Raw genomic sequence first — 15,449 nt, 5'->3', positions numbered from 1 at the left:
GCCTCTCCCATCAGACTGGAGGCTCCCTGAGGACCAGGACTGGGTAGCTCTTGCCTTTCTTTGTGCCAGGCCTGGGTGGGGTGGGGGAGGCCGGCCTTCACTGACCATCCATCCCTCCTCCAGCCCTTCCTGGACACATACACACCTGGTAGGAGAGGAGGCCATCCCACTGGTGCTGCTGCGGGGCCGTGTTGTACATCCACTTGAGGACCGCGTCCTTGATGAAGACGGACAGTGCTCGGAGGATGAAGGATGCAAACAGGTTCAGGTGGATGTAGTTCCGGGTGCAATGCAGGTGTCTGTGGGAGAAAGCAGGGCCCTTCCCTGGCAAGACGGCCAACAGTTCTGCCCTGCAACCCCCGCTCTAAGGCTAACAAACACCTTGGGCATGTCTCTGGCTCTGGGACCATGCTCCTGTCTTCCTTCCTCTGAGAATGCCCTTCTTCCCCATAACCTTGAAAATCCTCCAGGTCCAACTCAAGTTCTGCCTCTCCATGAAGCCCTCAGCTGTGCAGTCACTGCCACCCCCCACCCTCCTTCCACATTCTATCCTTCCCTCTAAGGCATCTTCTTTTCTACAAAGTTATGTGTAACCCAAGTGGTTTATGTGTGAGGACCACTTTCCCCAGCGGAGACTTTGCTTTGCTTCTTGATGACAGGCACCATGTCTTGCGTGCCTCTGGGCTGCCTTACAGGGGCAGACTGGGGCTAAGCACACGGTAGGAATTCAAAAAGTATCAGATACAATTTCAATATCCTCTCATGTAAAAACACATAGGAAACTGGAAATACGAGGACATTTTTTAACCTGATAAAAGCTATCTACCCAAACTGGGAGCAAACATCATTCTTAACTGAGGAACTTTAAAAGCATTCCCTTTAAAATCAGGAACAAAATAGGATCAGCTAGCCTTAAGAAGCTATCATCACTCCATTCAACTTTGTACTACAGATCCTAGCCACTGTAATAAGGCAGGAAAAAAATGTATAAGAATTAGAAATAAAGAAACAAAATTATCATTATTTATGGATGATAGATTATCTTCATAGAAAATCCAAGAGAATCGACATATAAATTATTAGAACTAAAAAGAGAGTTCAGCAAGGTTGAATACATACACATCAGCAATAAACAACTAAAAAGTAAATTTAAAAATTCATTTATAATATTTTTAATTGGCTACCTAGAAACAGGTTTAAGAGAAGATGGGCAAGATCTCGATGGAGAATACAATAAAACTTGCTTAAGATCATTAGAGAAGAAATGGAAGATACACCACATTCATGGATAGAAAGACTCTCTACCTTGAAGGTGTCAACTCTCCCCACATTAATTGATAAATTCAATATAGCCATAAAAAAATTCCAACAGTGTTGTTGTTTTTTTTCATGCAACTTTTAAAACTTATGAAGATGAGCCAAGGGCCAATAATAGTCCAGACACTCCTAAAAAACCACAAATTAGGGGTCCTGCTATAAAAGAACCAAGATTTTTAATGAATCTATAGTAGTTAAGGCACCATGGTATTGGCAAAGGGACAGATAAACAGACCAACGGACAAGAATACAGATGACAGAAACCAATCCAGGCACAGATGACCCTTGCTGCATGGCAGAGTAGGCTCTGCGAACCGAGGAGGAAAGGATGGGCTATCAGTAAATGGTCCTGAAGCAATTAACTATATGTATATATGGAAAAATGAAATTAAACTTTTTATTTTTACCATAGACAAAAATAAATTCCAAGTGCATCAAAGAACCATAAGGGATGAGCAAAACTGACGACCCCAGATTAAAGAAAGATTTCTTAAACAAGACCATGAAGAAATTTGGTCTTTGGGGAAAAAATTGATTTTTTTTTTAACTGACAAAATTTTTATCAATTGAAAACATTTATTGATAAATTTTGTTTATCAATAAAAACGGATAAATTAATATATTCGATTCCATTGAAATTAAGGACTTCTGTGCATAAAAGTCACCATAAAGTGAGTGAAAAAATAAACTGCAGACTAAGAGAGGATATATCCTGGATTAGTATCTAGAATATATAATGAATGCCTAAAATAAAAAAGGAAGAGCTAAATAAAAAGTAAACAAAAGATATGAACAAGCAAGTCACAGAATAAAACATAAAAAAAAATGCTTAATCTCCCTAGGAATCAGGATATGCAAATCATAATCATAATGAGATATTTCACACATTTCAGATTAGTTAATAATTAGATCTGAAACTACTAAATATTGGTGAAGATGTTAATCAAAGGGAACTCTAATTTATTACTGGTGACAGAGCAAACTGGTACGACCACTTTGGAGAGCAACTCAACACCTAATAAATTTGCAAAAGCACGAGGTACTCAGACTAGGTGATTCTACTAGGAGGTATTTGCCCCTGGGGAAACGCACAAAGGGTCATAGGTAAGAACGTTCACTGTAGCAAGGTTAATAATTCAGAAAAGAAAAAAAAGAAACACCTCAAATGTCCATTAAAAGGTTAACAAATAAACTGTGATATATCATACAATAGAGTAGAGTGACAGTTAAAATGAATGAAACAGAACTACCTGTATCAACCTGAATGAATCTCACAAAAACGTAACGTAGGGCTAAAAAGAACATTGCAGAAGAATATGTACAACACGCCATTGAATATATGCAAAACCCACGCTATCTATTCTTGCAGATACTTACAAATATGGTAAAAGTATAGAGAGATGGGTGGGAATTATAAGCAGCTCCCTCAGGGGTTCCCTCTGGTTCTGGGGAAAGGGATGGTTAGCCTGGGAAACATAACTGTGTGGTAGGCTTTAGTTCTTAGGCTGGATGCTGTGTGCACAGGTCAGAGTACCAGCCACTGTATTTTCGGATCTCTGAAATAATTCGTAATAAAAGAGGAGAGTATTCAAGTGAATGCATTTATCGAGCACTGACTGTGTGCCCAGCACTGACTGTGCCAGGGGCCATGGGGACAACAGGAGGAATGCTGCCTCTCCTGTTCCTGCTGGCTGGTGTCCTGCACTCCCGTCCGTGAATCCAGCCCCCCTGGGCCACCTCCACCTAGTGCAGAGGGAGTAGGAAGAACCTGGCCCTCTAGAAGGAATGGCTCATCTAGGTTAGACCCAGGGAAGAACTTTTCCATGGGGGCTGACAAGCTCTACAGAGAGCAGAATTTCGACACCCCTGAGATCTTGTCTAAAATCATACCGAACTCCTGGTTATTTAAGTGACACATGCTCATTGGAGAGGATTTCTCCCAATCCTACCATCCACTCTTCAGGCTTGGGGTGTATGCCTTATGTGTGTGTGTGTGGTGTTTGTTTCTCCTTTTTTGCAGCATTATATGCATGCATTTACATTGGAGGATTAGACTAAGTATACAGTCTTGTATCCTGTGTTTCCAACCTCAGAATCTCTGATACGGGCTCTCGGAGACCTCTTAAGAGAAGAACCTGCAGCACTGTTGCTTTGGTTTGGTGTCCCCCTCCTCCATTTGGGAACACAGCACGGAGTTAGGATGAAGCAGTCCCCTCCCAGGCCCCGGGTCCCTTTACCTGAAGCCAAGGAGGATGGCCGAGGCGACAACCAGAGCGGAGAAGGAAAGTGCGTAGCCCACTGTGTAGATGAAGTAAAGGGACAGGAGCTGCTTCTCGGGGAAGCTCTGTGTGCACACGGGGAACACGGTGTACACGGGGCAGCCCCAATCCTCCTCTCCCACATCCTTCTTTCCCGTGGGATGGCAGCAGAGGTGGGGCCCCAAGTCAGGCCCTACCGGGGATCCAGAACATAAGAAAGAGAATAACCTATAGCGATGGTCCTTGTATATCTAGGGCCCTGTTCCAAGGCCAGAGAGGTGAACACACACCACCTTTGTCCAGAAAGCATGGTGTGCAAAGCCCCCAGAGGCAGGGAAATGGGCGAGATAGCCACAGACCCACCCAGGGTCCCTGCTTCAATGAAGGTGGGACCCTGCAACGCCTCGCTGGCTCAAAGCACCCATCTTCAACTCACTCTGTCCCCTCCCTTGGAGTCATCACACTCAGACAGGTTCCTCCAGGGCAGGCTGGAGTTGTCCACATGCAGCCACAGGCCATCAGCTGTGCAGAACCGGTACACGTGTCCCTGCAGCACTGGGGCGGAGAGACGCAGGAGCTGAGCCTTGACCCAACGCCACATGTCCCACGTTCCTCCCCACCCTGGGGGGTCAACCCTGCTCCCCAGAACTGACCCCTCGGGATTAGCAACACTTCTTCCCCTCTACACACACACACACACACACAAACGCGCACACACTCGGGCCTTCCTCCCCTGCCATATGCCTGTTTGGACTATGGACAAGAAGGGGTCACGAAGGTGAGGGCCACCCAGCCACACCCTCAGCCTTCCCTCTCAGCCACCCTGGGATGCAGTTTGATGAATCCATGCCTTTGAGATGAGACCCCTCTAGCCCATTTCCATGTCCCTGCCTGAAGCCTCATATCACACTACTGACAAGGTCTGGTGCTGACCAGCAGTGGTCCTAACAACCCCACAGCCACCCTGAGACTTCTGATTCTCAGGACTCAGCCAGTGCCCATCTCCCTCCAACTCTCCTCCAACAGAGCAGACCCTGAGAACAAAGTGAAGATAGAGCTCCTGAGAGAAAGGAAGAGATAGCCCTGTCCTCAGGGAGCCCCAGTCTGAGGGGAGACACAGCCCTGCCCCCAGGGAGCCCCAGTCTGAGGGGAGACACAGCCCTGCCCTCAGGGGGCCACAGTCTGAGGGGAGACACAGCCCTGCCCTCAGGAAGCCCCAGTCTGAGGGGAGACACAGTCCTGCCCTTAAGAAGTCCTAATCTGGTGGCCTGCCCTGTGGCCTAGTGGTTAAGTTCAGTGTACTCTCCTTCAGCTGCCTGGGTTCGGTTCCTGCACATGGACCTATACCACTTGTCGGGGCCATGCTGTGGCGGCGACCCACATACAAAACAGAGGAAGATTGGCAAGGATATTAGGTCAGGGTGAATCTTCCTCAAGCAAAAGGAGGAAGATTGGTGATGGACGTTAGCTCAGGGTGAATCTTCCTCAGCAAAAAAAGAGAAGTCCTAATCTGATGAAGGAGATACAGTCATATTCTCAAAGACCACCTGATTTAAAAGTCAATGGTAGAGTCATAGCCCTTGGAGACCCCCAATTCAAAAGGCAGGAAGACCCAGCTCCTCCCTTCAAGTAGCTGCAAGTAGTTGGAGATGGAGACTGCCCTTGGAGACCTCCTAGTCCGGGAGGGGGTAACGATCCAGCCCGGGCCCTCAGGGAGCCCCAGTCTGAGGGGGGAGACACAACCCTGCCCTCAGGGAGCCTCAATCTGAGGAGGAGACACAGCCCTGTCCTCAGGGAGCCCCAGTCTGAGGGAAAACACAGCCCTGCCTTTAAGAAGTCCTAATCTGATGAAGAAGACACAGTCCTATTCTCAAAGACCACCTGATTTAAAAGTCGATGATAGAGACACAGCCCTTGGAGACCCTCCATTCAAAAGGCAGGAAGATCCAGCTCCTCCCTTCAAGTAGCTCCAAGTAGTTGGAGATGGAGTGTGCCCTTGGTGACCTCCCAGTCCGGGAGGGGGGAAAGATCCAGCCCCTGTCCTCAGGGAGCTCCAGCCTGAAGGAGGAAGGAAGTACAGTCCCTGGCTTCAGGGAATCAAGACTCACAGGAAAAAAAAAAAAAATTGCTCAGAAAGGAAGAGAATGATACCCGCTCAAGACAAAGTTGACGTAAGGTAAGCCATACTGTAGAAAAGAAAAACTCTATTGTAACTTTGAATGACCTCTGACAAACTAACCCAGCTGGATATGCACCCTCCAGGAGATCTAACTGCTCTGTAGATTTTACAACCCCTGCTTGTGCATGTACCTCCCAGCTGCGGTAAGATGATAATTTTGTTTTTTTGAGTTCCTTAGGAATGTGATGACCCCCGAAAAGAGAATCTACACTGATAGCCATCATCAGTGAAAAGTGAAAGATCTGGTGTGGTGACTCCCGGTCTGTAACACCAGAAGGTCAACATTCCTAACCCCCTCCCCTGTAACCCACTGGCCTATATAACTGCTGTAAGATTTTGTGCCCCCTTAAGATGGTTCTTTTGGACATGAGTCAGCCATCTTCCCTCTTGCTAGCAAGCTGTAATAAACAAGTCCTTTTTCTCCTACCACCTTGCCTCTTGACTATTGGCATGTCTTGTGGCAAGCAGAAGGCCCCACGTTGGGCGATAACAAGAATAAATGCAAACCAAGGAGAGATCAAACACAGACCCAGCAGAGCCGGTGGTGAGAAGTCTCCCTGTGCCCATTCACATAACGTCTGGGCATCTGGGCACTGAGGAAGTGCCCCTGCCATGCCTCACCGCCCACCTTCCCAGGGAGGTGGGTGGCTTGTGGCCCCAGGTTTGCTGTAAGGCCACAAGAGGGGATAAGGGGCCTACTAGCATCTGGGAGGAAATGCCTCATTACCACTCGGCAGGAGAATCTAAGTCTGACCCCAGGGTCAGAAAACCTGTGACAAAAAGGAAGGGAGATCTAGCACAGGGGGATCAAGGAGAGAAACTGGAACCAAGGACGAATTTTGAAAGACTTTAAAATTCTAAAAGGTTAAAAGATTTTAAAGACCCGCTTCCCCAGCTGCAGGAGGAAGGCACAGTGTGCGGGAGGAAGGGAGAATGGAGAAGCCATTAATTGGCAGTGGCTGGTCAGAAGTTTCCAGGTGGAGAGGTACCAGTAAGAACCGTGTCTGTGGGAAGAGGCTCATTAAAATACGTGCGTGATGGGTGCGCTGCCAGCCCCAGGGCCTAGCCGGCAAGGGCCCAGGAGAGACACAGCCATCTGGGACGGGGCTCTGTTTTACAGTTCACAAACCGTCCATCCACCACTGCTGTTATGTGCAGGGGGGTCTTTACCTCAGGATCCGGGGACAGCTCCCTTCCTGCACTGTCGGGCACCTGCAGGGCCTGGCAGGGGGACTCTTGTCCTCCCTTAACTCTGACCCAGCTCTCCTTTCTCCCCCTCCCTTTCAGAAACAAACTCTGAACCAGGTCCCTCTTCAGGAGACAGAACTCTCTGGTAATACAGTGGGGTAAATCAGCTTGCAGCATCACTGCTTCTAGAAGAACCTGCATTTTAAAAGATTTTACCTTGTAGAGAAACAAAAACCTGAAAATGCAATGGTGGGACTTACTGCAGTGGGAAGAGCCATGTCCCAATAGCCCCCTGATGCATTCATGAACGGAATCAGGGGAAGGACAAGGACAGAGAAGGAGAGGCATGTGGTCTGATTTTAGCAACCTGAGGGGCTCCTCTCAGGCCCCCGAATGCCAATGTTATCTGCTGCGTGGATGCCTGGAATTCTTCAGCAGGGGTCCTGTCTTCTGATATGAGGCCAGACCAGTCATCAGTGGTAGATAACCCCAGAGCAGTGATGGGGATCTGGGCTGACTCCATGAAGAATGAGACTGATACCAGAGCCTTCTCCAGCAGCCAGTTTTGATGGGAGGATGTGGGGAGAAAAGAGGAGGCAGAGGGGCCAGGGAAGGGAGAGGACACAGTGATGGGGCACAAACCATTGAACCGCCCATTCACCCAGGACTCAGCCCACAGGTGTGTGACTCTAATAATACCCACTTGCCACAGCTGGCACAGGGCCTGGCATATAGGAGGCACTCACAATTGCTGGTTTCCTCCCTACATACCCCTTACACACCATCTCTGCAGGCTGCACACGCACAGAATCGGTGTTTGAACACCTGCTGTATGCCTGACACCTTTGAACAGCACAACCACCTTACAAGGTAGGCACAGTTAATCCCATTTTACAGATGGAGAAACTGAGCCTCTGAGAGGCCAAGCGACTTGCCCAAGATTATCCAGCCAGGAAGTAGCAGAGCCAGGATTCAAACCTCCAGCTCTTTGTCTCCAGAGGCTAAACGTCAGCAGCCAAATTCACTAACAGTCAACAATGACCATGTGCCATTTCTCTGCTGCCCTTCCTCTGGGCTTAGATTTGCTAACATTTAGTGTCCTCCCAGCAGGTCCTCCTGCCAGTGCAGACCCCCGGCAGCCTGCACCAATCCCAGGCCCTCTGTTTAGGACCAACTCGGAGGACGGGGAGGTGGTGTGTGCACAGATGCGTGTGTTACCGCCACAGCACCAAGGCATCACTGCGTGCCTGAAAAGCTCAGTAAGCCTAGGGGAGTGCGTCTGCCAATTATCTTCATCAGCCGCCAATATTAAAAGCCAGGGCTGGTTCCTGGCCGGGCCTGTGGTCCCCAGATGCCCATCTTGGCTGGAGGTGGGGTGGGTCTGGGCACAGCCCTGCATTATCAGCCCAGCTTTATCTGGCCCAGGAGCTGCTGGTAAATCACAGCCAGGGGCTTGGCTCTGGTCTTGTCAACATCAGGAGGCAGCCGGCCGCATGCCAGGAGGCCCAGGGATATTTCATTAAGGCAGACCCTGGTGCTGGAAATAAAACCCCCAATTAAACACTTCCCCTCCCGGAAACTGCAGCGGCGTCTGTAATCAAGCTAACAGCCGCCCTTCCACGTGGATGCAGGCACTCAGGGCTGTGAGAGCTGCTCATGAATCCATTAGCTCCTGCACCCTGGCAACCACAGTGGCCAGGTCAGTGAGGACTACTGGGCCCCGTGGTACAGACCGGGAAGCTAGGATTCAGAGAGGGTAGTCACAGGCCCTCCTCAAAGTAGTGGAATGAGGGTCGAAGGCAGGGCCCAAACTGAAGGCATCAACTTGTGGGGGGGAGGTGAGGGGACGTGCCTCACATCATGGCCTGGGAGAAGAAGCTGAGGTTCTGAACTACACAGACTCAAGTTCAAATCCAGGTTCTGCCCTCAATCTGCTAGGGGACCTTAGGCAGACCTCCCTGGGTCTGTTTCCTCGTCTGTAAAATGGGAACCATAATGAATTCCCAGGTCTGTGGTGTGAGGATGAGGAGATAAAGCGTGTGCAGTGCCTGGTGCATAGTAGGCCTTCAAACCACGGTCACAATAGAAGCCCTGCTGCTGCCCCCACCCCAAGTTCTCAAAAGGGTTCTTCCCTCAGGCTGTGGTTGGAGCTTAGGACACCACCTCAGCAGAACTCCTCCAGGGCCAAGCTCGGGCCTCAGTCTCCCTTTGGCAACGCTGGCCTGCCATGAAAGCTCCCGGGCTAAATGTTACTCAAGGGAGGCACCTGTCAGAGTTTCCAAGAATTGTGAGTTATGGGCTATTTTAAAAGCATTTTATGACTCTCATATAATTAGAACTAAGCTAACAAAACAGGTAGAGATCAGGAGGGGGTGCAGCTAATGAGACCAGAATGATTTGTAACAAGCAGATCAGCTGTTTGTGGGTAAACGCGGCTGCTGGAGGGCCCTCAGGTGGCAGCAGGCTCCCCGAAGCCGCTCCAGCCTTCTGGTTTACAGAGAATCTTGTCGACACCAGGCATCTCCTTTGAACACCTGCCTTCCTGGACTCATCCGCTCCTGCCCTCTCTGTGCCATCCAGAGTCCCAAATTCTGCATTAGAGGGGTCCGAATTCGAGGGCTTGCCTGGCTTCCCTGAGACATTGTGCAGCTCTAAGCTCTGAGGCCTGGCCCCGTCTGCAAGGCGGCACCTGCATGGCCTCCCTCTCCGGAGCGCCCTCCTTCCACTTCTCCACCTGCCTGTTCTTTCAGGCCTGGCCTCAATGTCACCTCTCTCTGGATGTCTTCCTGATGCCACACCCCAGGCAGAAGAGGGGGCTCTGACCTCCCTCAGCACCACTTCCTGGGCCACTGAGCTGACCTTGTCAGTCCCATGGTGAAGGGTCACACACCCCACCATCTCCAGCCTTCAGCCCAACACACAGGCTCACATACTCTTAGCTCCTGACACAGACCTAACTCGGTGTCCACTTATTGTTTTGAATTTAATTCTTTCTCTAGTCACTCATTCCTCTGCCCTCCTCTGCACCCCAGAAGGCTAACCCCTGTGGACAGCGTCACTTGGGCTCCCTGCCCTCTCCTGGGTTTGGCCAATGGGAGGCACTGGCAGAAAGTAGAAGGGCAGAAGGAGAGAGAGGCTGTGGTATTTCTCCCTTGCTCCCTCCTTGGCTTGATTCTGAGGTTCCGGCAGTCGGCTTCGCCCCCCCATGGCCACAGTTGTGCTGAGTGGCCTCTCCGTCACCATGACCTCCAGCTCTCCTGGGGGCCTCATAGCCCCCTTCCTGCCCCACTTGGGTCTAGAGACGCTAAAGCTTCCCACTGCTGTGGTCCTTGGTACTTTATATACCTTAATGGCCCCTTAACCTGCCCAGCCTCTGTAAGTAGCCCCTCCATTAAAATCTCTCCCAATTCCCAGCTGAGTGTGTTTTCTGCCAGGACCCTGCCTAAGACACCCCCCTTTCTTCTTCCCCACCAACTCACACTATGAAGTTCCTCCACAGGCTATTCCCTTCATCAACCCAAGAAAGCTCCAGAACTCCAGAAGAAAGCTCCTGCTCCCGCTTGCCCTGGGTGGGGGTCAGAGAAGCCCCCAGTGCCAGCCTTTGCCAAGGGGACAGTCAAGACAAGCCAGAGACAGCAGTTATGCTGCAGGAGGCTGCGGTGGGTGACTCTGTGGGTCCCTAACTCAGGGAGGGGTGAGAGGGAGGCAGAGTTGGTAATTCCCGGTGTCAGAAAGGAGTGAATTAGCCTCGTGAGTCCGGGGAGGGGGGCGGAGGCTGGCAGGGGGCCTGTGCAGTGGCCGTTATCTTCGTAGAGAAAGCAATAAAACCGTGTTCGCTCATAAACGGGCACCACCAGGACCTATTTCCTGCTCAAATAAAATTAAAGGTGATGGATGGAGCCGCGAGCAGCAGGCAGAGCTGGGGGCGGCTTAGTGCTGAGTGATGGGCCCTGTCCTGCGCCTGGCTCCCTGGGGTCTAGAGGCCCAGTCCAGGCTGGCAGAGCAGCCAGTCCCAAACCTTTGGGAGGCAGGGAAAGTGTGTATTGCAAGAGGAGGGCAAGGTATGTAGGGTGGTTGGAAAAAATCAACAGCTACCATTTTTCAAGGACCTGCAATCCTCCCAACACCCCCATCACCTGGTTTAGCCCATCTCCCAGAGGAGCAAGCTGAGGCACAGAGAGGTCTGGGAACTTGCTCAAGCTCACTCAGCCACTTGGAACATTGGCAAGCAGAACCATTAGATAGTAGGACTCAATTTTTTCGTCTATAGGGAGAGGGCAGGCAGCTCACTGCCCTCCCCAGGGGTGTGCCCAGCTAGCAGAGGCCCAGGCCACTCACCTTTCTCCACGCCCAGGGCCACACACACAGGAACACATGCATAGGCACACACACGGGTGCACACGCACACACTTTTAAGGAAGTCTGGCGTAGCAATTAAACACACTGACTAAAGCAGACTCCTGGACTGATTCCTGGGTCTGATAGTTACTAGAGGTGTGAGCTTGGAAAAGTCACTTAGCATCTCAGTGCCTCAGTTTCCTCCTCTGTAAAATGGGAGGATAATGAGAGTACTTGCCCCATAGGGTTGTTGTGAGGATTAAATGAGTGGACATATGTAAAGTGCTTACAATGGGCCACAGAAGTGCTGTGTGAAGGGCCACTGATCCCCTCTGTGTCTTACCCAGGTGCCTGACTCTTTCCAGGCCCAGGCTCTCCCTGTGCACTTTGGGGTGATCTGGGTGGGCAGAGAGGGGAGAGCCTCCCTAGGATCCCTGTCTGGGCTTCCTCTGACCTCAGTCCTGCATTCTGAGATGAAGCTCACACCGGGCCCTGCCAGGAGCCCAGATGTTCCCCTCAGGGACTGCCTCCTACAGGAAGACTGCTGGCTTCCCATAGTACGACCTGGCTTTTATACTTGCTTCTGGGCTGGTTTCTGCTTGGTCTCAGACCGCTTCAAGGCACAGTGGTCACGAGCATGGGCTGGGTTCAAATCCTGGCTCTGCCATTACCATGCCATCTGGAGCGAGTGACTTCAACTTCCTGGGGCCTCGGTTTCCTCATCTATACAACAAGCATAGCCTTGGGGCAGTCGTAACAAATGAAAACCCTGTTTTTAGGGCAGGACTTGGCACATGGTAGATACTCAGTAAACATTAGCTGTTATTGTAAGACAGTGTCTTTTCTCCCCTTATTGAGACTGCGAGCTCCTAGAGGCAAAGGTGCTTGTCTCCTGTGAGCCTCCCTGGGGCCTGGGATAGATGGGTAGGGGTGGGGGGCGCATTAACTACCCACGCAGTCAGAGCTCCCGCTGCAGCCTCTGTAGGTCTCTTACTCCAATGACCTTCTCACCTACCCAGTCACTCCTTTCCCAGCGCAGGGTGTCCCCTGCAGGCAGGAGTGAGCTGGGGAGGGCCTGAGGGACCAACGCCCCGATCACTGCTCCCATCTGGGTTCATCTGACCAGTGAACCCCTGAAGAGTCAGCAAGTGGGCTAGGGGGCAGCTACAAACTCACATCATACACACATACATCATACATACCTACGTCATACACACTTGCATCATACATACATACAACACACATTCTTACATCCACTCCCCTCCCACAATAAAAGACAGGCAGACTGCCCTTTAGGAGGCCTAAGGACCTTCTGGGACGGAGAGGGCTATGTCTCAGCGGAAAGAAAGCAGCGCCCCACTACATACATCAGAGCAATGACACTTCTGGGTAACACCCCCAAACCCCCAGGATCTGTCCCCACCTGGCTCCTTTCCTGACTACTGGATGGGAGGGGGCTCACATTTCTCTCTTAAGTCAGACCTCACACTCCACCCTCATCCGCCAGCACAGGCCTCAGACCCAGGTTACATCCAATACCCTCCACTCCCCTCCCACAATAAAAGACAGGCAGACTGCCCTTTAGGAGGCCTAAGGACCTTCTGGGACGGAGAGGGCTGTGTCTCAGCGGAAAGAAAGCAGCGCCCCACTACTCCACCCCCCATCACAGGCCTCCTGGATATGGGGGGAAGGGTGGTCTGGGGTGGGGAGGGGACTCACCGCTGCTGGCCCAGGGCAGGTACCAGGGGCAGCTGACATTCACCAGGGAGCCCGGCAGCCCATCCGGCCAGCAGGCATACTCGTCGAAGGTCCGGTTGCAGAACAGGCCTGGTGCAGCAGGGTACAGTCTCTGAGTCCTGGCCTGGCCATGGCCCTTCCCCTCCTCTCCCCAGTGCGGGGCTGGTAGGGCAGAAACCTCTGCTGTGTGCACTTTCCCTACCCGGCAGGTGCCAAGCAAGGGGACTCAGCCACTTCTCAGCAGTGGACCTTCAGCAAGTTACCTAATGTCTCTGTTTCCTCATCTGTAAAATGGGGTAATCCCGAGCCCACAGGGCTTTGTGGGGATAAATAGTGTATGTTACATAGATACCTGAGCATAGTAAGTAAGTGCCCCATACACGATCCCTAGAAGCCTATTCTTAATTTATACATCAGAGATGAGGGGAAATGGAGCCCATGAGGCTGAAATAACCTTCCTGAGGTCACTGTGTTATGATTGTGGGGTCAGGATTTGAACCCAGGCCTATCTGGGTCCAATCTTCATACCACCCCACAAATTCCCCCAAAACATTTATTCCTATAAATATGTGGGTTGGGGCTCCAGCCCCTGCACAGGCCGGAAAGTGCTCAGGAGGACACAGAATGGAAAGGCCAGGTCCCTGCTCCTGAGGGGAGGCTGGGGGTGAGGGGGAATAAGGCAACAATGAGCCAGCATCCCAAGGCTGACTGCAGAGCCAATGGGCAACAGCCAAAAGACCACATCATTCCTTGGGGAAGATTTGTGGAGGAGGTGGTACTCGCGCTGGACTTGGAAGCTCCTGCGAATTTTCAGTATGTAGAAAGCGAGCAGGAAGGCATTCAGGTGAGGGAACAGAATGGACAAAGGGATGGAAGCACAGGGAAGATGTGGCATCCTAGAGGGACAAATAATGCCCAACTCTGGTGGCCTTCAAAGCCTCTGGGAGTTGGTTGGGTGAGGGCCCTACCTGGACTTACCTGTGGCCGGGGGCGGAGTCTCAGTCAGGAAGCGCTGGCACTGGCGGCGGTATTCCCACCATTTCTGCAGTGTCTCCGAGAAGGACACAGTGGCACCCTGGAAGGAGGGCAGAAATGAGGGCCGCTTGGGTCCAGCCAGCCCCTTGTCTACCTATCCCCCTACACCATTTGGTTTCTTGATCTCTACGGGACCTTAGAGCCCCAAACTCCACCAGGCACCAGCCATCTCTGAAAATGGGAGAGACCAAGTCACCACCACAGAGGGGCTCCAGGTGGATGTTTTGATACCTTTATCCCTCCCAGGGGACCAATGCACAGCTTGATGTATAAACGTCTACTGAATGGAAGCTGTTGGGGGGTGAATGGGTGAAGGGGGAGGGGAGAGTGTATGTCTCATTCATGGTCTCATCTGACCTCACCTAGAAGAGAGAGTTTCTGAGGGCCCACTGGCTTCATTATTGCCCCGGGCTCCTTTCCAGTGCCCAGTCAGCCTGCCTATGAGGTTCTCACACTTTCCTCAACTAGAAAGGGACATGTAGGCCCAGACTGGTAGAGGGACTCAGTCAAGGTCATACAGCACTCCAAGGAGCAAAGCAAAGGCTAGGACCCAGAGTCTCCCAGATCAGTGCCTGTGATGCTGTGATGGAGTATTGGAGGGTGGGGTGTGTGACAGGATTCAGTGCTACAGAGCCTGGTAATACTACACCATCAGCATCCCCCCTGCAAAATGCAATCATGTTACCTCGGAGGACAACACGACCCCCCAGTGTCCCCTTCTAACATAACAACACGGATCAAATATTTGGCCCAGCTTCTATCAACTGGAGAAGGAGGAGTCCTGAGGACATGGGGTGAAGGGGTCAGGAAAGTTCCAGAATATGGAGATCAGGCCTGCAATGGGAGGGATCCCCCTATCTGTGAGTAGGGGGAGATGAACCTCAATTTTCGGATAAGGTAACAGAACTGGCTTTTTAGTACAGAAACCCAAATAGACTCATCCAAGTGAGAACTGTCCCTTCTGAACATTTTTGTGCACTTCCTTTAGATATGTCTTGGGACTGTGTTTCTTTTTTATTTGTTTTTTTTCTTGAACAGGCTAAAGATTATAAATATTCCTCACTTAGAGGCTGTAGATGCTGAAATGACCAGGGAGCCCCTTGTATAAAATTTAGGGCCTATACATAATTTAAAACAAAATTTCACTTTTTGACATCACAAAAATATACACGTGTGCTGAAATTAAAATAGCTTTGTTTTGGAAGCTTGCACCTTTGACTGGTGGTGCCCTAAGCACACGCTGGATCTGGTTTCTGGGTAATCCTGCCCTGGTTTGCACTGAGTCCTGGTTTATAAGACACTGCCCATAAAGACATAAGTTGTCATGTGCTCATCCCTGGCCACATAGGAAGCCCCAGGGAAGGGACCAAGCTTGCTTGACCCCCAGCCACATTGTT

General features: G+C 51.0%; 1 protein-coding gene across 1 annotated transcript in view; it reads right to left on the bottom strand.

Moving 5' to 3' along the window:
- The window catches only part of GLP1R (glucagon like peptide 1 receptor), a 32,295-nt gene that overhangs the window by 13,542 nt on the left and 3,304 nt on the right, over positions 1-15,449 (bottom strand). Inside the window, exons 2-6 of the mRNA XM_087437823.1 lie at positions 13,996-14,092; positions 13,000-13,107; positions 4,012-4,130; positions 3,555-3,661; positions 146-299 (exon numbers count right to left, since the gene is read on the bottom strand). Of these exons, the coding sequence (XP_087293949.1) occupies positions 146-299; positions 3,555-3,661; positions 4,012-4,130; positions 13,000-13,107; positions 13,996-14,092 (585 nt within the window). The remainder of the gene's footprint in view (positions 1-145; positions 300-3,554; positions 3,662-4,011; positions 4,131-12,999; positions 13,108-13,995; positions 14,093-15,449) is intronic.

This window comes from Ceratotherium simum, chromosome 13 (genome assembly GCF_057802395.1).
Source record: "Ceratotherium simum simum isolate JZ-2026a chromosome 13, ASM5780239v1, whole genome shotgun sequence".
NCBI classification, from domain to species: Eukaryota; Metazoa; Chordata; class Mammalia; order Perissodactyla; family Rhinocerotidae; genus Ceratotherium; species Ceratotherium simum.
Note: the sequence above shows the minus strand (reverse complement) of the source record. Positions and strands in the feature narration are given on the sequence as shown.